This window comes from Mus caroli, chromosome 18 (genome assembly GCF_900094665.2).
Source record: "Mus caroli chromosome 18, CAROLI_EIJ_v1.1, whole genome shotgun sequence".
In the NCBI taxonomy this organism is placed as follows: domain Eukaryota; kingdom Metazoa; phylum Chordata; class Mammalia; order Rodentia; family Muridae; genus Mus; species Mus caroli.
The window spans coordinates 33,906,595-33,930,552 of NC_034587.1; the positions used below are offsets into that span (position 1 = coordinate 33,906,595).

A 23,958-nucleotide genomic window follows, 5' to 3' on the forward strand; every position below is an offset into this window, starting at 1 on the left:
GGACTGAGCTGCTGTCTCAAACATTTTTTTTTTCTTTTTAAAGGTGTTCTCATTGTTATGAATGATTGATACAGAACTGAACTCAAGGTTTAATTTGATTTGGCCAATTTCTAGTTGTTGGAGGTTTGACTTATGGACCTTTCTATTCAGGTCTGCTTATATTGGACCCTTTATTATAAATTCGTTTGTGCTTATCTAATTGTGCTTTGCCCTCTCTGCAGGAACTGCTGAAGAAGTGTCACCAATGTGTTGAGACGATTGTGAAGGCTAAAGATCAGCAGGCTGCAGAAGCAAATAAAAATGCAAGCATTCTCCTAAAAGAGCTGGATCTAGAAAAGGTGAGGGGGTAGAATGAGCTCCCAGTTAGAAATCAAAACTAGAGTAATTTGTTGTCTGTATAAATAGTAGTCTTTAGCAAAATATGATTAAAAGGTAATTGTTAGAGTTTCTTTGGGTATTTAGGGAAACCATAGCTTTGTTCCACAGCACTGTCTAGGATGTGTAAGATAATAGGAAAAGGTTTTTTATTTTGTTTTTAAGATTTGTTTATTTTATGTATATGAGTACACTGTAACTGTCTTCAGACAGACACACCAGAAGAGAGCATCAGATCTCATTACAGATTGGTTGTAAGCCACTATGTTGGTGGGATTTGAACTTAGGAGATCTGGAAGAGCAGTCAGTGCTTTAACCACTGAGCCATCTCTCCGGCCCGATTTTATTTATTTTAAAATTTAACTTAGCAATTTAGTTTTTATTTAGTAGTTTAGTTGAAGGTAGGATTTCGCTGTGCTATTTGGGCTTGCCTTGAGCTCTGGAATTATAGGTATATACCATCACATCTACTCTGATTTGATGTCTTGTCTGCCACTGCCCCAGGCTTAGCAAACATTCTACCACTGAGCTGTTAACCCTAGCCTGATGGTTCATTTTTCAATTAGGTTATTTGATCATTAGTGAATAATAATAGATATCTGTATATCTTATGTATACATATACCTTATCAGATAATATATATCTGGTTCTGGTATCCTATATGTCGTTTTTTTTTACATCATTTATGATTATTTGAACTATATTTAATTTTGACACGAAATTTGTTTTTGTTTTATTTTGTTTTGCTTTTAAAATTTTATTTGAGATTGGCATCCATGGGAAATAAAGGACAAATATGTCATTTAATGTTTTCAGTTACTACATTATTGGGGCTGGAGAGATGGCTTAGCTTTAAGAGCACTTGTGTTGCACATGCAGAGAACTGGGGTGCAGTTCCCAGCCTTTACATTGGTGGCTTACAACCATCCATAACTCTAATTCTAAAGGATCCCTCCTCAGGCCAATGGTACATACTCAGGCAAAACACCCATACACAAAACAAATATAAAAAATGTTTTTAGCCGGGCAATGGTGGTGCATGCCTTTAATCCCAGCACTTGGGAGGCAGAGGCAGGCGGACTTCTGAGTTCGAGGCCAGCTAGAAACAGAGAAACCCTGTCTCCAAAAAAAACAAAACAAAAAAATGTTTTCATATTATTAAATTAAATGATATATTTTATTTACAGTCAAGAGAAGAGAGCAGAAAGCAAGCTCTTGCGGCTAAAAGAGAAAAGAGAAAAGAAAAGAGGAAAAAGAAAAAAGAGGAACAGAAAAGGAAACAGGAAGATGAGGAGAACAAACCTAAAGAGAATTCAGAACAACCAGAGGGTGAAGATGAAGAGAATGATGAAGATGGTAAAAAATTGACTCATGAATTATGTATAAAATTATCCTCTGTTAGTAAACACAGTAGAGTAAACCTGTAATCCCATCACATAGGGTGCTGAGACAGGGCAATTGCCGTGAATTCAAGACCAGGCTAGCTACATAAAAAGTCCCTATTTCTAAATTAAATAATAAGTAAAGTTTAAATTAGCATTTTGGGGGTACATTCCTGTTAAAGATTTCATTACTTTAATCTGAAATTGATAGTTGGCTTTTATAGTTATAATGCTAAGTGCTTTACAGTATAAACTAATAGAGAAAATGGGAAGATAAAGGCAAGCATGATTTGAAAACGTGGAGTGTTTTATTTATTTATTTATTTATTTTGTTTCTTTGTTTCAAGACAGGATTTCTTTCTGTAACCCAGGCTGTCCTGGAACTCATAGAGATCCACCTGCCTCTGCTTCTGGGATTAAAGGTGTGTGTATGTGCTACCACTGCCCAGCTTCATGGAGTATAATTTAAGTTTTCCTGTAAAACACCTTGTATATATTAAACAAGTATAGTAAAAGGTTTACCAGTTTCTCTTCAGGTTCTCCTCTACTTCTAACTTTCCTGACTAGAATAATTCCTCAGTGAATTCTTAGCTAAGGTTAAGGCTTAAAACCATGGAGGGTATACTTGTCAGTAGAGGTATTTAGTAGACAAATTAATTGTGCATCTCTTGAATTCTAGTTCCTTAATACTATTCCATATTTTTCCTGGAATCAAAGTATATTGTGGTTCTTTAATAGTTCATAGGACTTGTATTATCAATCTTCAGAATACTAATGGTAGGGCTGGAGAGAGAGCTTTGTGTTTAAGAGCTCTGGCTGTTCTTCTGAGAGCTCCTATCCCATTCCCACCACACACATGGCAGCTCACAACATCTGCAACTCCAGTTCCAGGGAATCCAACACCCTCACACAGATATAATTGTAGGCAAAACATCAATGCACATAAAATAAGAATAAATAAATAAAACATTTTTTTAAAAAGATATTAATGGTATATATTTTACACAAATATATCAGAATTCTCTAACAACAATAAATATTTTTTTAGTGAAAAGGAAAATATGATCCAACATATTGATTAATTATGAATTATTACATATATTCTATCATTATTTGTTTTGACATATTTGGCCCTCATTGTGAATTTTTTTTTAAATAATTTCAGTGGAGCAAGAAATTCCCATAGAGCCTCCAAGTGCAACCACCACTACTACAATTGGAATCTCTGCTACATCTACCACGTTTACAAATGTATTTGGCAAAAAAAGAGCCAATGTAGTGACAACCCCCAGCACCAATCGGAAAAATAAGAAGAATAAGACAAAAGAGTCCCCTCCCACAGCGCATTTAATTTTACCTGAGCCACATATATCTTTAGCACAACAAAAAGCAGATAAAAATAAAATAAATGGAGAGCCTAGAGGTGGCGGCGCAGGTGGAAATAGTGACTCGGATAACATAGATAGCACAGACTGCAACAGTGAGAGCAGCAGTGGTGGGAAGAGCCAAGAGTTCAGTTTCCCTGTGGATATGAATCCCACCAGTGACAAGAGGTGCTCCACGGTTGTCAGTTCTCAAGAGGAAAAGGCAGTTACCACCACTTCCAAGACTCAGACACGGTAAAGTTGTCTATTTTGTTAACTCTTTATTCACTGTTCTTATTTCATGCCTGGCATAACATTTTACAGTATGTTATCTAAGTACAAGTTGTATTAAACAGTTCCTTAATGTTATCTCTGTTGTCTCTGTCCTCTTAACCATGTTTTCATTGTAAGATTACTGGGTATTTTATAAGATTCTTAGTTTAAAGCTTTGATTTTAGTTAACTGTTAATTTTATTGAATAACCCATTTGATATTAAAATAGATGGTTGCTTATTTTGTTCATTTTCTTGTCTTGATTATTTAATGTATCAAACTTCAAAAAATATTTCATTATAACTTAATCTATGTAATCTCTTGAATTTTTATTTATTTTTGAACTCCATAATTGCATTTTCTCAGCCTTGATGGTGAAGTAAATTCCATGTCAACAAACTACAAATCTTTGCCATTAAGTTCTCCAACCATGAAACTGAATCTCACTAGTCCTAAAAGGGGTCAAAAAAGAGAAGAAGGGTGGAAAGAAGTTGTTAGAAGGTAAGTAGAATTAATCCCATCTGTTACTTTTTTTTTTTCTTTCTTCCAAACAGGGTCTCATTAGGCATTCCTGGCCTGCCTAGAACTAATCAGTAAACCAAGATGTCCTAAAATGCTTGGCAGACCTCCTCCTCTGTCTCCCACGTGTTGGGATTATAGCAGTATGCCACCACAATGGTTTTTTGTTTTACTTTGTTTTGTTTATTTAGCATTGATCCAGCCCAGGCTGAACTTAAATTTGATAGACAGCCAAGTCTAACCTTAAATTTCTTTTTTTTTGTTTTTTTTTTTGTTTGGTTGGTTTTTTTCGAGACAGGGTTTCTCTGTGTAGCCCTGGCTGTCCTAGAACTCACTCTGTAGACCAGGCTGAGCCTCGAACTCAGAAATTCACCTGCCTCTGCCCCCCAAGTGCTGGGATGAAAGGCGTGCGCCACCACGCCTGGCTAACCTTAAATTTCTTATCTACTTGTCTCCACTGTCCAAATACTAGAATTACAGATACATACCACCATACCTGACTTAAAATTCTTTATCTTTTATGGTATAGTTACCTGTTTAATTAATTTGAATGTAACCTTATTATAAAGTACAACACTGGGAACTGGAGAGATGTCTTAGTGGTTAAGAGCACTGACTGCTCTTCCAAAGGTCCTGAGTTCAATTCCTAGCATCCATATGGTAGCTCATAATCATCTGTAATGAGATCTGATGCCCTTTTCTGATGTATCTGAAGACAGCAACTCTGTGTGTGTGTGTGTGTGTGTGTGTGTGTGTGTGTGTGTGTGTAATTAATTTTAAAAAGTACAATACCATACTTAAATACACAATATGATAAAAGAAAATTAGAAACAATACATAGAATTTACATAACAAAGTACTGAATGGCATTTTTTTTCTTAATTTTTAAATTTTTTTGTTCTTTTATTTTTTTTTCTCGTTTTTTTTTTCTCGTTTTTCTTTTTTTGTTGTTTGTTTATTTTTTTTCTTTTTTAATGAATGGCATTTTATGTAGGCCAAACTTGAGAATGTTTAAAAATTGCTAAATATGAACTATTCATGGTTTAAAATTACAAGCTAACATATATTACTCAGTGTTTAGTTTTAAGACAGGGTTTTACTGTGTGGCCCTGGGTCACCTGGCACTAACTATGTAGACCATGTTGGCCTTCATTGAGATCCAAATGCCTCTGCCTCTCAGTGCTGGGACTACAGGTGTGTGCTACCACCATTCCTCACCCAGTAGTATGTATTTTTGTTTGTAGTTTAGAAAGAGAAAGCATGTTAGTTGCAGATTAGTCGACTTGTGATATTTTTAAGCAGATTAGAATGCTCACATTATGAGTCACTAAAGAGGATGTTTGTTTGTTTGTTTTTAGACAGGGTCTCAGTATGTAGCCCCAACTGCCCTAGAACTCACAATGTAGAACCAGGCTGAACTCAGGCTTGTACAGCACACCCTGCTTAGGATTTTTGTTTTAAATGGCATTCTAATTTGTAATCTAATTTTCCTCAACTAAATTTAATATAATAATTTCTAAAGTAAGAATTTAATTATTTTAGGTTCAAGAATATTATATAAAATTTCATCAACATACTTAGACATGTTTAATTTTATATTCCAATATTTATTATTTAAAGACATTTGATTTCATAAACTCATAGGTAGCCTTCATTTTCTAGGTCAAAGAAATTATCTGTTCCAGCCTCAGTGGTGTCCAGAATAATGGGAAGAGGAGGATGCAACATTACAGCAATACAAGATGTTACTGGTGCCCATATTGATGTGGATAAACAAAAAGATAAGAATGGAGAGAGAATGATTACAATAAGGTAACTCTAAAAATAACATATATATTACTAGTTCTGGATCAAAATTTTATAAGAGGAATACTTTAAGTCGGAATTTCATTTGAAAGTTGGGATATAGCTCAATGATAAATTGCTTGCTTAGCATATATTAAGCCCTAGGTTCAACTCCAGAAAAAACATTTTTATATGATTGATAAGATTTTCTAGAGATAAAACCAAATCAAAATGTATTGAATGAGAATTTTTTTTCAATGATTAAAAAAAAAGTATGCTGTTGTTGTTTATATTGTTGGTCTCATGTCATTTATTTTCCAGGGGTGGTACAGAATCAACAAGATACGCAGTTCAACTTATCAATGCACTTATTCAAGATCCTGCAAAGGAACTAGAAGACTTGATTCCTAAAAACCATATCAGGACACCTGCTAGCACCAAGTCCATTCATACAAACTTCTCATCTGGAGTAGGCACCACAGCAACTTCCAGCAAGAATGCATTTCCCTTGGGTGCTCCAGCTCTTGTAACATCACAAGCAACAACATTATCTACGTTCCAGCCCACTAATAAACTTAGTAAGAATGTGCCAACAAATGTACGCTCTCCTTTCCCAGTGTCTCTTCCCTTAGCTTATCCTCATCCTCATTTTGCTCTCCTGGCTGCTCAAACTATGCAACAGATTCGGCATCCTCGCTTACCTATGGCACAATTTGGAGGAACCTTCTCACCTTCACCTAACACCTGGGGACCATTCCCCGTGAGACCTGTGAATCCTGGCAATACTAGTAGTTCTCCAAAGCATAATAATACAGCCCGTCTACCTAATCAGAATGGGCCTGTTTTACCATCAGAATCTCCTGGACTGGCTACTGCTGGTTGTCCTATCACTGTCTCTTCTGTAGTTGCTGCCAGTCAGCAACTATGCATGACTAATTCCCGGACTCCTTCATCTGTCAGAAAGCAGTTGTTTGCTTGTGTGCCTAAGACCAGTCCTCCAGCAACAGTGATTTCCTCTGTGACAAGCACTAGTAGTTCCTTGCCTTCTGTGTCTTCCACATCTATCACTAGTGGACACGTTACCACCACATTTATGCCTGCACCTACTCAAGTACCACTTTCTTCACAAAAGGTGGAGTCTTTCTCTGTCATACCGCCTCCCAAAGAGAAAGTGTCCACACAGGACCAGCCCTTGACAAACCTATGTACACCATCTCCAGCAGCTAACAGTTGTAATAGCTCTGCCAGCAACTCCTCAGGAGCTCCAGAGACTCATCCATCCAGTACCCCTCCTCCTCCTCCTCCTCCGGGTAATACACAAGAGGAGGGGCAGCCGTCCAAGGCATCTGATTTAAGTCCTGTGTCAATGCCTTTTGCCACGAACTCAGAAACTGCTCCATTGACTTTGGCATCACCCAGATTGGTTGCTGCTGATAATCGGGACACTGGTAGTTTACCTCAGTTAGCTGTACCGGCACCTCGAGTTTCTCATCGAATGCAGCCCAGAGGTTCTTTTTACTCAGTGGTACCAAATGCAACTATGCACCAGGATCCTCAGTCAATTTTTGTTACCAATCCAGTTCCTTTAACACCACCTCAAGGCCCACCGGCTGCAGTGCAGCTTTCCTCAGCTGTGAACATTATGAATGGTTCTCAAATGCACATAAACCCAGCAAATAAGTCTTTGCAACCAACATTTGGCCCAGCCACACTTTTTAATCACTTCAGTAGTCTTTTTGATAGTGGTCAGGTGCCAGCTAACCAAGGGTGGGGAGATGGACCTCTGCCCTCAAGAGTTGCTGCAGATGCCTCTTTCACTGTTCAGTCAGCTTTCCTGAGTAACTCTGTACTTGGACACTTGGAAAATGTGCACCCTGACAACTCCAAAGCACCTGGCTTCAGACCACCGTCACAGAGAGTTTCCACTAGTCCAGTTGGTAAGTCATTAAGTATTATTGTAGCTAAATATGGGGCTGTCAAAACTTACCTTTCAAGCTAATAGGCACTTATTTTGTACCTAATACAGTCTAACCTTGCAGAAATAATGCCTTTTAATTAATGCTGCTTAAATGCAAAAATTGCTATATGTAAATTACATAAAATAAGCTATTTATTCTGTACCTAACAGTAAGGCATACTGTTATACCTTATATTGATCCACGTTTTTGGAAGTTGATGTCATAATAAAAAGAATTCATGGCGTCAGGCAGTGGTGGCGCATGCCTTTAATCCCAACACTTTCAAGGCAGAGGCTTCAGATTTCTGAGTTCGAGGCCAACTGGTCCACAGAGTGAGTTTCAGGACAGCCAGGGCTACACAGAGAAACCCTGTCCTGAACCCCCCCCCCCAAAAAAAAAAAAAAAGAAAAGAAAAAGAAAAAAAGGATTCATGGCATAATTCTGGACTGGCTACTGCCGGTTGTCCTATCACTGTTTCTTCTGTAGTTGCTGCCAGTCAGCAACTATGTATGACTAATTCCGGACTCCTTCATCAGTCAGAAAGCAGTTGTTTGCTTGTGTGCCTAAGACCAGTCCTCCAGCAACAGTGATTTCCTCTGTGACAAGCACTGGTAGTTCTGTGTCTTCCTCATCTGTCACTAGTGGACAAGTTACCACCACATTTATGCCTGCAACTATTCCTCAAGTACAAATTCAAATAGACTTTTTAAAAATATAGTGATTATTTGTTTCTCTGACTGAAAACGTTAGAACTGCATACTGTTTGGGTACCGCTCCATCGTTCATAGTACTTTCTATTACATTAATGGTGCTCAATGGCACTTCCATTAGATGAAGCTGCTTAAAAGAGATTCTGGTCATGTGCTGACTTTTTTTTTTCATGAAACAACTTTTTTTTAATATTTATTTATTTGTTTGGACACATCAGAAGAGGGCCATTACAGATGGTTTGAGCCACCATTGGTTGCTGGGAATTGAACTCAGAACTTCTGGAAGAGCAGTCAGTGCTCTTAACCACTGAGCCATCTCTCCAGAGAGCCCATGTGCTTACTCTTAATAGATTTTTTTTTTGGAGACAAGGTCTCATTGTGTAATCACACTGGCCTTAAACTTGTAGTAGTATTACTATATCAGCCATAGAGTGCTGAAATTACAGGCATTAACCACTGTGTCTGGCTTTGACTTCCTAACTTAAAAATTAGATGCTCCTATGAGTAGAGAAGGAGCTCTCAGAGCTCCTTACACTTACTTCTCTCTATTGGCAACCAACAGATTCTAAGAGAGGGGTAGGCATAGTATCCAGTTGTACCCACTGGTGAGCCTATCAGGCTCAGATGGTTCCAAATGCAGGGTCATACAGATGGCATTTTTAAAATTCTTTAGGACCCTAAACAAAACCCTGTGAATATGGGAAAGATTTGTAAAGAAGAAGGAAGACTGGCAGAGGTAATAGTGAAATAAATGATTGTCACAGGAGAAAGTAATCGGAATATTATATATATATACACACACATATATATATAAAATTGTCAAAGAAAAAATAACAATTATTTGCTGAAAAATTAGAAAAAATATAGACTGGAAACCAATTTTGGTTTGAAGATATTTGAAAGAGGAAGTCTACTTTGCGGAGAATAAGAGCAAAATTTTAGTCTAATATGTGCTATACTGAAAAATAAGAAATTCTTATGTGTCTGAAATTCAGAACATGGGGGGAAAATAACATCATTTGAGAGCTAAATAGAGTAGCATACATCTGTAATTGCAGTACTTAGGAGGCTGAAATAGAGGGAATCACACGTTCCAGGCTAATCTGAACTACATAGCAAGATCTGTCTTAATTGAAAATGTGGGTGTTAGAGAGAGCTGTTAAAAGCACTGGTTGTTTTTACAGAGGACTCAGGGTTCAATTTTTACCTCCCAAGTAGCAGTAGCTCACAACTGTCTACAATTCCAGTGTCAGTGGATCCAACACTCTTTTCTGGCTTTTACAGGCACTAGGCACGCATATGCAAACATACAGATAGAACACCCATAAACCTAAAAAAATTGAAAAACTAATTTTAAAAAACACAATAAAGATAAGTAAATCATTTTAAAAAGAAAAGAAACACTGCTCACTGTTGAGGCCTTGGGAGATGTATCATCTGTTAAGAGCAATTGCTGCTCTTCCAGAGGCCCTGGTCTAAGTTCCCAACACACATATCATGTGCCTCACAACTGCCTATAGTAATTCCAGCTCCAAAAGATCTGAAGCACTCTTCTGAATTCAGGTGCACATACACAGATACACAAAAACACATAATGAAAAATAATTGTAAAGAAAGAAACACTGCTGCTGCTCAATATTTCTCTTCCTATTGCAAAACTGCTCTTTAGCCCATGGCACCCTTTTGCTAGTTGTACAATACTAATTTATGTTGTTCTGGATATGGTATAGCCTTAAATTTTATTTCAGATATGTTTAGATTTACTTGTCTTTTCAGCAAAACATAACTGTTATTTTTCAAATAGAAATACAGCTTTGTAAGACTATTGTGTACTTTTTTAAAATTTTCTGAGGTAACCATCTATTATGACTTCAATTTGGGAATCTAGTAGAAATTTTCAGAATTCCTAGTGTGAAAGAAAAACTCAGTGTTAGTGATAGAAAATATTTTTCTTTGACTTTCCTTATGGGGAGAAGATTGGGGGGGGGGGGCAGTGTATGCACATACCCCGGGAGGCTGGGGATAAATGTCAGATGTCCTCCTCAGTGACTCTTCAGCTATTCTTTTATTTTTTATTTATGTGTGCATGTGTACTTATGTGCCTGCACGCCGCTGTTCTCAGGTAAGAAGAGTGTCAGATTCCCCGGTGCTAGAGTCACAATCAGTTATGAGCCACCAGACACACTGGGGACCAAACTCGGGTCCTGAAAGAACAGCAGAGTTCTGTTCTTTCATCTCTTCTGTCCTTCTCCACCTTACATATATTTTATAATTTTGTGTGTGTGTGTGTGTGTGTGTGTGTGTGTGATGTATGTGATATATGTCTGCATATAGACATTTAATAGAGCACAATGTGGAGGTTAAAAGACATCTTGCAGGAGTTAGCTTTCTTTCCCCAACATAGGTTCCTGAGATTAAAAACTCAGATCATTAGGCTTGATGGCAAGGCCTTTGACTGCTGACCCATATCACCAGTCCTTCTCTATCCTTATTTTTTGAGACAGGATCTCTGACTGAACCTTGATGAACTTGGCTAGCCAGCAACCCCCTGTGCTCCTCCTAATTCTGCCTTCCCAGTCTAGGGTTATTGTGTGCATACAACTGAGCCTGGGTACTTGGGATCAAATTCAGATATTCTTGATCATACAGCAGGTGTTTTAACAATTGAGCCATTAATCCACCCCCAATTTAATACTTTTTAAATGGACATATGCATTACATACCAAAGGTATTTTCCTTAATAATGGAGAAATCATATTGTTTAAAAGTATCTTTTTAAGGTTTGTTTGTGTTTGTTTTGTTTTGTTTTTGTGTTTTTTGAGACAGGGTTTTTCTGCAGCTCTGGCTGTCCTGGTGCTTTACTCTGTGGACAGGCAGGCCTTGAACTCAGAGATCCACCTGTCCTTGCCTCCTGAATGCTGGGATTAAAGGCGTGCACCATCACTGCCTGGCAAGATTATTTTTGATAAGTTTTTATTTTGATAAGTTTTTTTGGCTGGGCATGAGGGCATATGTCTGTAAGTATAACACACCTGGGAGGCAGAGGCAGGTAGAGTTCAAGGTTACTCTGGTCTATATAGTGAGTTCCATCCAGACCATTCACAAAAAAAAGGCTCAGCAGACAGTTTAGAATTATTATTGCTCCATCCATAGCTGCTTACAGCCAGCCACCTGTAACTCCAGTTTCAGATTCAACATTTTCCCTTCCCCCCTCCCCCGAGACAGTTTCTCTGTGTAACCCTGGCTGTCCTGGAACTCACTCTGTAGACCCGGCTGGCCTCAAACTCAGAAATCCGGCTGCCTCTGCCTTCCAAGTGCTGGGATTAAAGGTGTGCGCCACCATCGCCCAGCTCCCTTTTTTTTTTTTTTGAGACTGTGTCTCACATCTATAATTATGACTCATCTGGAACTTACAGAGAGCCACCTGCTTCAGACTACCTAGGGCCAGAACTAAAGTGTGTGCCACCACACTCAATGACCTCGGAGGGCACTAGGAAGCATACATACATGTAGGCAAAAGATTAATATATATAAATAAAATAAATTTAAATTTTTTTAAACTATTAAGTATAAAGTCGGACATGGGTATACCTACTTCTTTGATGGGAGATGGCCCGTCACCACTATGCCTAAACTTAATCCCCAGAAAACACATGGTAGACTGTGAGACCCAACTTGCGAATTCATGGTCTCCTCATATTTATGTGGTATGCACATTAAAAAAAAAAAAAACCTTAAAAACAAAAAGTACTTATGGCCCAGAAATGAGTACTTATCCATATTTTTCTAAAACATCGTCTCATATTCTTAGTACTTATTAGGAAAATCAGTGGAATTTAAGAAAAGTGCTAAATTGAGATTTATACAAACTAATAGAAGCTTGATATAGTTTGCAGTTTTTATTTATGAAAATACTGAAATTAATGTTATTCTAGTAGACTTTTTTCTTTTTTTGTGAAGAAAGAAACATTGCTAATTTTTCTTGTTTACCTTCATTGGAAATTGCGATAGCTTTGTAAATTACTAGCAACACTTAAAGGTTTTCCTCAAAAGAGATGGAGACCTTATTGGGCAAATAGCAGGTACACAGATACAATATGGTCTCATTTTATGTTTCATTCAATAACAAAAGCCTGAAAATTTATCTAGGACATACTTCAGATGGCTTCCATTTTTAAACGTTGTGCTCACTTTCCTATAGAGATATTGGGTGATATTCTTCTAATTTTAAAAGATTGGTTTTGGCAATAAAGTATCACATACATTTTCTCTTGATTTATGAAAAATAAACTATATGCTTCTTTATCTTGAAAACAAATATTAATAAATGTTTTCCTGTTTTAAACCCTTTACTAACTAGATATCTTGGACCTGTTTTATTTCAGGGTTGCCATCTATTGACCCATCAAGCAACTCCGCATCTGCTGCTGCTCCTCTGACAAGTTTCTCTGGCATACCAGGGACGAGAGTTTTTCTGCAAGGGCCAGCACCTGTCGGCACTCCTAGTTTCAACAGACAACATTTTTCTCCCCACCCTTGGACAAGCGCCTCAAACACATGTAGGAATACTAGAGAAACTCTTTCCAAAGAATCTTGAATAAGTTGTTAAGCCATTTGTTTCAGGGTACAATGTAGTGTTTTAGTAAAATAAGCATTATGCAGATACCCATGTTTTATATATGATCAAACCAAAAATGTTCCATTGGGACTTTGGATCAAGAATTGGTAATATACTTTGTAGTTTACAAAAGGCCCCTGTAAGGGCAGTGTTGTGAAATTTCTCAACTTTGAAAAGAAGTTGACTGTAGGTGGTCATTCTGGTATGATTTCACACTTATTTTTGTATTTTATGAATGTATTATTGTCCTTTGTTTTCACTTATTTCAATATTTAGAACATGTAAATTATTTGATGTCATTTATATATATATATATATATTTTTTTTTTTTTTTTCCCCCCACCACCTTGTTCTAGGAATTGAACTCTGGGCCTTGCACATAATTAGGCAAATTCTTTAGCACTAAGCTACAGTTACAGCTACTGCTTTCTTTCTTTGTTTGTTTTGTAGTGAAATAGTTCTTATTAGCTGTTTGTTCCCTTGGTTTTTTGAGATGAGGTTTCTCTATGTAACCCTGGCTATCCTAGAACTTACTAATTAGATCAGACTGACCTCAGACTCACAGAGATCGGTCTACTTTCAGAGTACCATGATTAATGGCATGTAGCACTGTGCCTGGTCTAAATTCGCCTTTGTGACAAGAAAAACTACATGTATTACCTAAGTCCATTGACGAATCACTTAATTTCTATCACTTAACATTTAGCTTCTCTTCCATATGGAAAAGTGGGGGCTATAGAAATGGAAAGAATTAACAAGTGCACAGGTGTTTCACAACAGTAATCTAAGTACTCTTTAAACACTCCATCAGTAAACGGAAGTTGTAATTATATTTTTAGTGGATTATTTAGTAAAATAGTAAATTCTTTTCTAGCTTTGTCCAAATTCCACTGGAAAAAAAGTCTCACAGGTTCTTTATACTTAACTTCAGGTAGAAGTAGTCTAAACAGTGGCTATAGAATTTGATAATTTATCCTTTTAAATGAACTTTTCTTTACAGAACCTATGTTGTTGGAATAGGTCTTTACAAGGTTTCTCATATTCCTTTAGTTTTTATATGTAATAAAACAATAGAGAAATATTTTGCCACCAGGTGACTCTCCTATTCCATCTGTTTCTTCGGGATCATCTTCACCTCTTTCAGCCACTTCAGCACCTCCAACATTGGGCCAACAACCAAAAGGAAACAGTGCCAGTCAGGATCGAAAGATACCTCCTCCCATTGGAACAGAGAGGCTGGCCAGGATTCGGCAAGGAGGCTCTGTTGCACAAGCGCCTGTAGGGACCAGTTTTGTTGCTCCTGTTGGACACAGTGGGATCTGGTCATTTGGTGTCAATGCTATGTCAGGTACAATTATCTTACCCTCTCTGTCAAGACATTTTGAGTAAGTTATTAGAGTTTGCCATTGAAACTTAATTCGCAGGGGTAGGGGAAGAAGGCATGAGGAGATGACTCGTGGTTAAGAGCATTTGTTGCTCTTTGAGAGTAAATGACAGTTCACAATTGCCTGTAACCCTAACTCCACGGCATCTGATCCCTCTGCAGACCTCTATGGCCTCCTGCATGCAGGTGGTGTACATCCGCATATACTTGGACATGCACAAGTTACTTAAGTGTGTGTATATTGGTACACACATATAATACCAGCACACAGGAACCATAGGCAGTAGGATCACCAGTTCAAGATCAGCATGAGTTACACAGGAAATTTTATGTCCCACTTGTGCTGTTACACAGTGACTAAAGATACAGCCCAAAAGTAGAACACTTGTCTTGACTACATAAAACTGTGGGTTGGCTCTCTAATAGCAGCACATAGAACGAAAAAACTTTAGTTCTTTATGGCACACAGACACAACATACCAACGTGTAAAAGAAGAAGAAAAATCCTTTTTCTACACTCAACATTCAGTGAAAGAAAGGTATTTATATTTCTGAAGGATTCATGTCTAGAATGTTTTTGAGGCAGTATATTGAATTTATCAGGAGTAAAAGATTCAGCTGGACATGGTAGCTCAGGAAGCTGAGATAAGAGTATTGACATGAGTTCCAGGCCAGCCTGGGCTACCAGAGTGGGTTCTTTTCTCAAGTGGAATATGACTCAGAGCATAATTCCTCTCTTAAGGATTCCAGTGCAGAATAGGATGATTATTTGAGTTCTTTCAGATAATGAATTGGGAATATGCAAGGGTATTCACCTGTTTTTCTAGGAACTTGTTTTGTGTATTTGATTGATTGGTTGTGGCTTGCCAGACTGTGATAAATGTTCTTGGAACTCTTGAGGATTATTTTGATAAAATTTGATATAAAAAAAGTAATATTTTATTGTTTTACCTAAATAAATACCCAACACAGTTTTCAATTCTCTTTTCTAGAAGGCTTATCAGGTTGGTCACAATCTGTTATAGGAAACCATCCAATGCATCAACAGTTATCAGACCCAAGCACATTCTCCCAGCATCAGCCAATGGAGAGAGATGATTCAGGAATGGTAGCTCCCACTAACATTTTTCACCAGCCAATGGTAAGTGGCTTTGTGGATTTTTTTTACAGTGAGTCAACCTATGTCATTGTAATTTTGATACACTGCCAGACACTATAGTCACTTGTTAAGGAATACTTTGTGTGGAAATCACCCTTTTTTTCTAGTACTGTCAGGTCTTCTGTTCAGTTTTAAGAGTAGGTACTACTGTATGTATTATAGTACTTTGCCCTCTGTTGTCCTTAAGATATCTCTATCCTTCTAAAGAGATTTGAGTTCTGCTTTGCTTTCTGTGCCACACATTTGAAGGAGGCCTCTACCCTCTACTGGCTATAAAATTTGGTTTTCTTTTGTGCTCTTTCAGCTTCCTGGCTGCCTAATAGCCAGATTATAGTTGTAAACACTATGAAAAATTACTTTTTTGTTGTTGTTGGGTTTTTGTTTATTTGTTTGTTTTTGTTTTGTTTGTTTGTTTGTTTTTGCGGTGGGTTCAGATAGGGGCTTGAGACAGAATTTCTCTGTGTAGCATTGGTTATCCAGGAACTCACTCTGTAGACCAGGCTAGCCTTTAAATCAGAGATCCACCTGCCTCTGTCTCCTGAGTACTGAGTTTAGAGCGTGCACCACCATCTCCTGGCTTCTTTTCTTATTAGTTTAAACTTACTAGTAAAGCTGAGCTTGGGGGCTGGAGAGACACTGACTGCTCTTCCAAAGGTCCTGAGTTCAATTCCCAGCAACCACATGGTGGCTCACAACCATCTGTAACGAGATCTGGCGCCCTCTTCTGGAGTGTCTGAAGACAGCTACAATGTACTTACATATAATAAATAAATCTTTTTTTTAAAAAGCTGAACTAGGAGAAAATATAGTGTATTATATTTTCATCCAGTGTGGGGAAAGTTCCTGGTAATTTTGTATTAGATTACTTTTGGTTTTATTTTTTTGTGTTTGTTTGTTTTTTTGTTTTTCTCCTCTCTTACTGAAAAATATTGCAAATGTAGATGAAACACTTGATTTCTCCATCCTGTACCATGATATACTAATAGAATCCTCTGAAGTTATTTGAAAAAAGCGTTAGAGAGGTCGCAGTATTAATGGATCATTATTTGTCAGCATTTCATGAGTAAGACTTTTTTTTCTGCTGTTTTAGGGCCTGCCGATTTCCATGTATGGAGGCACCATTATACCCTCTCATCCTCAGCTTGCTGACGTTCCAGGGGGCCCACTGTTCAATGGACTTCACAACCCAGATCCTGCTTGGAATCCTATGATAAAAGTTATCCAGAATTCAGCTGAATGCACTGAAGCCCAGCAGGTAAAACAGGCTGAAAGCTCTTCCAATTTTAGATTTGTCATGTGACTCTTTGAATTTGATGGGAAATGTAAGATCTAAATAATGTCTATTAATCTGAATTAAGTTTTTCATTATCAAGATGATGCTACTAAACATTCTATTTCTTGTATGTGTATTCTTTCTAGGCAGAAACAGTGCATTGCCATTGAATTTATATATTCATTTCACAAATGTGTAAAGATTCCTAATTAGAAATTCCAATTTTTCCTCCCCCTTTTCAGATTTGGCCTGGCACGTGGGCACCTCATATTGGAAACATGCATCTCAAATATGTCAACTAAGTTAGAAGGTCTTTCCTCTTTTAGCCTTGTTTGGGAAACCTATGACTATGGAAGAACTCTGGGTTTTTTCGTTTTGTTTTGTTTTTTTAATGTGCCTATCTAAAATACTCTCTGAGGCTTTAGCAATGGAAAATTGATTGCCCATTGTGTAAGAACAAAAAATGATTTCCTATCCACCTGAAAATGTTCTCTGGTTAGTTAAGCCACTTTTGACTTGAGATCAGATGAACCTAGTGCTTTTGGCTCAACATATCAATGCTACTTGTGTGCAGAAGAGAATTAGATAATTACATGTTTCAACTTTTTAGGGTGGAAAATACATGTATAATTGTTTACATACTTAAAAGGAAAAATTATGAGTAAATTTCTTGTCATATAGCGGCTCTACTTAATGTAGCCTGTATTAATGTGAAATATTTACCAGAATATTCAATAAAAAAATGAACAGTGTTTAGGAGTGGGGTGTGATCCTTTCAGTGGTCATGAAGATACTAGCTAATCCACTATCATTGAATTAGATTGCTAATGCTGTATTTATTTGTAACATGTTTTTCACATTTAACACTGTAGCGTCTTGGACAGCCATAAAAGCACTGCTAATACTTGTTAGCTATTTCTTATTCTCCTATCTTTTACCTTATTAAATATGAGAACATTCAAGCCATAGTTTATCTTAGCTGACATTAGCAAATAGGCCACTTAATAGGTTTTGCTCTTTAAGGATCATGACTATGTCAGTAAGAACCTTAGGCTTTACATTGAACAGATTTAGGAATACCCAAATCATTCACTTTGTGTTCCTTCTGTGCTTCTTGGCTTTTGAGTTGGGACATAAAAAGTTGGGGAAGGGATGACTTCTGTTAGCAACTTATGGTGACTCTGAGTAATATTTATAAATAGAAGACTAGTGCTGGGTTTAGTTCAATGGCCTCAAAAATGAAGAACAAGGTATGCTTAACAAATCAATCACAAAAACACAGGAATAGATTGGCTAAACCATATTGTGTGCCAAGAATCTGACACAACAGAGAAAAGATTTTCCTACTGAAACATGGTCATTAATTCTGTTTTAATGTATCCCAGCTTTATAAACTATTTAAAAGAAAACAATATTTTGTGGACTGAGAGAAAGCAAAAGAGAACGCATATGTGTGTGCGCGCGTGTGCTTAACAAGCAAGCAGAGACTCATGCAAGCAGCATTCTTCTACACTAACAGCCATGAAAAGTTCTTAATCATGCCTGTGTCCTAAGCCATCACTAGGTCAAAAATATCATGTTAGTTCTGTGTAATATGTAACTGGTTCCTTCGGTCTTCTATACCATTTTACATATGAGAAAGTTTCCTTAAGCTCATTTCTTATCTTCTATTGTAGTGAATTTTGAAAGTATCACTTGTGGGAAGTTTATTGTCTTCTCGAGGTCATCTCACTCTAGGGCAGAATGATCCCTTTGATCACCTACATATCTTGCAGCATTCTCCTATTGATAACAAATAATCACCTAGAACTAGTGAAATAAATGAGACTACTCTTGTTTAAAATAGAAAAGTGTAGTCTTAAGTAAATTATTCAATAGAACAAAAAGGTGAGTTTTATTCTACATTAATTTTTTATAAAGTATTCAAGGAATCTGGAGGAACCCTTAAATCTATTTCTAAGCCTTCAACACAACAGAAGAAGAAATTCTGTCTCAGGTCAGGAACTAGAACCCATAAAGAGAAAGGAAAGAGAAACCTCTAGAGAATTAGGAAGAAGGGAACTGTGCAGTAGAAGGAACTCCTGGGGAGACCCTCCTCCCTTCCCTTTCACTAACATCGCCCTCCTCTCTATTTGAATCTTGGTAGCCTAATCCCAGCCCTATTTTACCTGCTATAATCTCTTCTTCCTCTTCCTGCCTCTTCCTGCCATTACTTTACTGCTATTTTACCAACTTGAACATTGGATAAAACCTAGCTCAGGTAAGAACTTGATTCTTTTCCAAACATACACGGGATGGAGGGAGGCAGTGTGGGTGCAGCAGAGTTAGAGTTAAAGGACTAAACCCTATTTTCATTTCTGTCACTTACACCTTTGTGACTCATAGGCAAGTCATCTCATTTTTCTGGGCTTCACACTTCCCATCTAAACATGAAATCAAACTTAAATTAACCCAGAGGAGTCTTGTAGTTCTAACACAGAATTTCTTCTTTTTCTTGTCAATGAAAATGGATGGATGGCATTGGGAATACTGGAAATGTTTAGAGTTTTGAGGTTTGGTTCTGATGAGTGGAATCAAAAACCTATTCCAGAGACCAGTGGAAGCAGAACAAAATAATACACACTCACAGTGAGACAGACCTTAAGATTTTAAGAAACATCCTGCTAAGTAAGGCACATGTCAAACTCCATTAGACTAAAAGATCTTGCAAGGAATAAAATTGTATCTTCAAGGTTCTAGATCCACTTCTTTCAAAGAGTGTTCAGTTCAATAATAAAATGATTGTTGCTTTAGACCTCTTTAAAACCGTTGTGGCTACAGTGTGCTGACTTGCCCTTTTATAGGCCAGTGTGCTTTCTTCAGTCCCTGGTCTCAAGGGAGAAATTCCATCACCTCAGCTAACCAGACCAAAGAAGAGAGTTGGACAGCCAATGGTGGCCTCTTCTAACCAGAGGTAAGAAATCTTAAGCCTATGGTTTTTGTTTATCCCCCTCCCAACTGAAATACAATTACACAAAAGGTCTGTCCTCAGTTTACATTAGGATTTAGAAGGGGAAAGCTAGGCATCATATGAGTTTCACATCATAGTGCACCCCTGTGTGCCCAGCAGTTACAAAGTAGAGGTAGGATTTTAACATCACCCTCTGCTCCATGAGACACTTATCTCAACAACACCTCCCCAGCAAAAGGCCAAAAGGGAGGGCTTGTTATGCATGGTTCTGTCCTAGTGTTGAAGACCTTTGGACCATGTTGTAAACCCAGAAGCAGCAAACAAGCCTGCAGGAAAACAGCTTCTGAACATCTTGTTCTACGACTAGCAAGAAGTACTTCTACCAAACAGTACCTCCCCAGAGGACCCTGTCCTGGGATGCGGGCTGTGATGATGTTGCATTTTCTATTTACTCTCAGTGATTTGGCAGTTGAACACAGGCTAGGTCTTCTTTTACCTTCACTTTCTACTTTCGGAAATAAATGTGGAAAGGGGGTTTTAAATATCAAAATCTTAAGTGTGTTAATTCCACATCCAATAAAGGTCATGAAGCCAGGCATAGTGGCATGTCCTGAGTCAGGAGAACCACTTGAGCCTAGGAACTCAATACCAATCTGAACAAGATAGGAAGTCTTCCATAGCAAAATAATCAAAGAGAACATGAGCCTGGGCCTCGAGACCTAAATTAGAGGACAAGACCATGAAGACATTTGCTGACTTCAAACTGTCTATGGGTACTTTTCACTTAAAAGACAAGATCCATCTGCCTCTGCCTACCCGTTTGTGGGAGTAAAGGCATGTGCCCCCAGACCCAGCTTCTTTTGCTTTATTTTGGTGGCACTACTGGGAATTCAAAGCTATTTGCTTAAATGGGAGTTGCCTGGTGTTAGCCTTATAAGTCTAATTGTATCTCCTAGGCAGTTTCTGTTTGGGTTTTGGTTGGTTGTTTTTCTTCTCTATGAACTGGTGATTAGGGACTTAAGCTTCTGATGCTTTCTTTGTGTTGGTGTGGAATTCGGCTTTCTCTCTAGTTTCCTAGCCCTTGCAGCCCACAGTATATTATAGAAAAACTAACCTAAGGAAAGCAATAGTAGTGATCCTGCTGTTATTTTGTAATAGAGATTCAAAGAAGGAAAACCTCACATCACTCCTTGAAAACCTCTGGAACTTGTTTGGATTTTGTTCTCATTTTGGTAGTGCTGGGAATCAAACCTACACAAGCACTCTGCCAGCTGAGCTACTTCTTCAGCCCCTATAGTTTTTGTGTTGTCTCACTATGTAGACCAGGCTGGCCTCAATCTTGAGGATCTGCCTTCTTCTGCCTTCCCAGTGTTGGGACTAAAAGAGTGTACCACCACATACAGCCAGCCCCTATAGTTCTATTTCTGCTTTTTTTTTTTTCCCAGTCTGTTTTGGTGAATTGCTTTCTTAATTAAAAACTGGTGTGCTAGAAAAACCAAAACAAAAAAAAACAAAAAAAAAAAAACCAAAAAACCTTTTCTTGCACTGCATCTTCTCAGCTGATCACAATCCATACTCTTGTATTTCATTCCATTCACATATGAATAATTAGACACAGTTTTCCCGTTGGACTGAGTCTATTACAGCTCCTTATAGTACTCTGTCTTATTATTCTGCATACAGTATTCACTCCTTAATATAAGCCATACCCCCTTTTGTTTTCCCTTTTTTAGTTCCAGCTACAAGACTCCCAAGCCAGGAGACTGGGTGTTACCCTAGCTTATCTCCATTTTCCTCAGCCTGCCCTTGATCAGTTCACTTTATCTTTCACCTTTAAGTTTTTATTACACTTATTGGGGGAGGGACATGTGCTTGTCACTGTGCTTGTGTAGAGATTAGAGGACTGTTTACAGGAATTGGTTCTCTCTTTCCACTTACAACGTCCCAGGGATTGAATTTAGATCTTCAGGCTTGACAGCAAGTACCTTAATCTGCTGAGCGACATCACTGGCTCCCACTTTGTCCTTCTTTTGTGTATCTAAATTTCATTTGCTTCTCTTGGCTCCATTGTCACTGTCCAGTGGACTCATCTGCAGTATCACCATCCTCTCTACTCCATTCCCCTACTCAGAACCAACAGGCTACTTTCTCAGTTTGCTTAAAAGTGAAATTATCAGACAATAATCCAGTCTGCTCAGACATGTGTCACTTTGTAAGAGACTCCAGTACCATTTGGGGAATAAAAAAATGTATGTACACTCGCCATGTTCAGTGTGATTCTGAGAACCTGCAGCTTCTGCATTAGTAGGAATTGCCTGTCAAATCACTATGCTTAAATATTTTTTTAAAATCCAACCTCAGACAGGCTTGGTGGTGCATGCCCTTAAGACTAGCACTCAGGTAGAGGCAGATAGATCTCTTAGTTCAAAGCCAGCCTGGTCTATATACCAAGTTTCAGGGAAGTTAGGACTACACAATGAGATCCTGTCTAAAAATTAATACTCTAAATAAATAAAATCCAGTCTCTGAGGCCAGCTCTCTTTGATGTTCCTTTCTAGAGAGCTTAACAGCTAAGCCTTCCTTGCTAAGCCCTCAGCTTGTTACATCTGATCAAAGTGCTGGCCTCTGTTCTCTAAATGTCCTGGCTACTGTGTTCCTCTACTCCATTCTCCAGTTTACTGACCTTTAAAGGTGTCATATTCAAAAACCCACTGACCTTCCTGCTATGCTCAAGGGCAGGACATCAGGACACCTTGACCAAGTACAACAAATTTGGTACAAGAGGCACCACAAAGCTGGGCGGAAGAATCCAAACTCTGAAGTCACTCAAATGGGATCCTGTCTTCCCCTCCTGTGGGCATAGTTTCATCATAAAACGTGGTTAATAGTACTACATTACTCCTCCCAACATCCAAGTCTAACGAGTAAATAAGTAAACTTCTCAACGTCTCTTGGGTCAGACAGTACCAAGCCTGAGAGTTCCGTGGGCGGAACAGGTGGGTGGAGCCCTCAAGTTGACTGGCCAGTGGCCTGCCCCGGGTGTGACATATTCTAGTTGTTGCCTGCTGTGACTGCCTACACCTCAGAGCTGTTCTCCACGCTTTCAAGGCACCAGCTCTTGCCTTCCTGCTGCTATGTCCACGTCCACGAGTTGCCCAATTCCAGGGTGCCGGGACCGGCTGCCAGACGGCTACAGCACCACGCCTGGCGGCACACTATACGCCACTACCCCGGGAGGTCAGCAGGCAGGGCAGGGGTCTGTGCTCTGTGGGCCAGTATGAGGGTGAGGTGGGGTCGACCTTGGCATTGCTTTCTCAGACTTCTCTTCAAGTTACAGCATTGAAGGAAGACTATTTGAAACTTGTTTTCCCAAAAACTCAAAGCAGTGGAACATTGCCTTATAACTTTCTGGTGATTCTGGGGAATAATTCTGTTGTGTTCCATGCCAATACGGCACCAAAATCACTAGTGCTAGATCCCAATAGAACTTTCTAGTGCTGTAACCCTTTAATACATGTTATAGTGAACCCCAACCATGAAGTTATTTTTGTTGCTGTTATGAATCATAATGGAAACATCTGTTTTTTTCTGGTGGTCTTAGGCGATCCCTGTGAAAGGGTTGTTTGACACCTACCCCACGCCAGCCCCCCTGTATAGCAACCCACAGATTGAGAACTACTGCAATAGAAGGTGGCCTCAACAGAAAGCAGCAACTATTATGTAGTGGCTGTAGCACTTGGATCATAAGCTGCTGGGCTGGCAAACAGGTGTCTACTATGTGGAAGCAGAAGGGAGCAGCAAGAACAGGGCAGGGCTCTTTGAGGACACTTTGCTGGCCATATATTCCTGTGGGTGAGGCTAGCCCTGAAGGACTTTGGATGGGTGGGTGGGCCATCATGTTTACTAAGGAATTCAGCTTCCTTTGCAAGAGGTGAGTTAGGCCCTACTTTATACAGCAAAGCAATGAGAACTCAACTGTAGACTACCAGCCTCAAGTACCTAGGTTTAAAGTGTGGTGTTCCTTCTCAAGTCTGTAACTACCACCACCACCACCATCCTAGCCTAAAGCACTCTACAATAGACTAGCTAGAATGTTCAACTTTCCTTAATGATGCTTAGACTGAACTTGGTTGGGTGCATAAGTCCTTTGTAGTTTGGTTTGCCAGCTGAATCCTAGCTGGACAGTAATCTGTCCAAGTTCCTGACTC

At 38.6% G+C, this 23,958-nt stretch overlaps 1 protein-coding gene across 5 annotated transcripts in view; it reads left to right on the plus strand.

The window, feature by feature from the left end:
• LOC110285020 (ankyrin repeat and KH domain-containing protein 1) overlaps positions 1 to 23,958 on the plus strand; it is a 106,409-nt gene that overhangs the window by 81,374 nt on the left and 1,077 nt on the right. For 2 of the 5 annotated variants that reach the window (XM_021151052.2, XM_021151056.2), the window contains 11 exons: positions 222 to 338; positions 1,563 to 1,731; positions 2,923 to 3,376; positions 3,761 to 3,895; positions 5,576 to 5,725; positions 6,020 to 7,635; positions 12,752 to 12,925; positions 14,078 to 14,332; positions 15,361 to 15,509; positions 16,618 to 16,782; positions 19,644 to 19,753. In XM_021151052.2, the coding sequence (XP_021006711.1) occupies positions 222 to 338; positions 1,563 to 1,731; positions 2,923 to 3,376; positions 3,761 to 3,895; positions 5,576 to 5,725; positions 6,020 to 7,635; positions 12,752 to 12,925; positions 14,078 to 14,332; positions 15,361 to 15,509; positions 16,618 to 16,782; positions 19,644 to 19,753 (3,494 nt within the window). The other 3 variants (XM_021151053.2, XM_021151055.2, XM_021151054.2) reach the window with 3 other exon arrangements.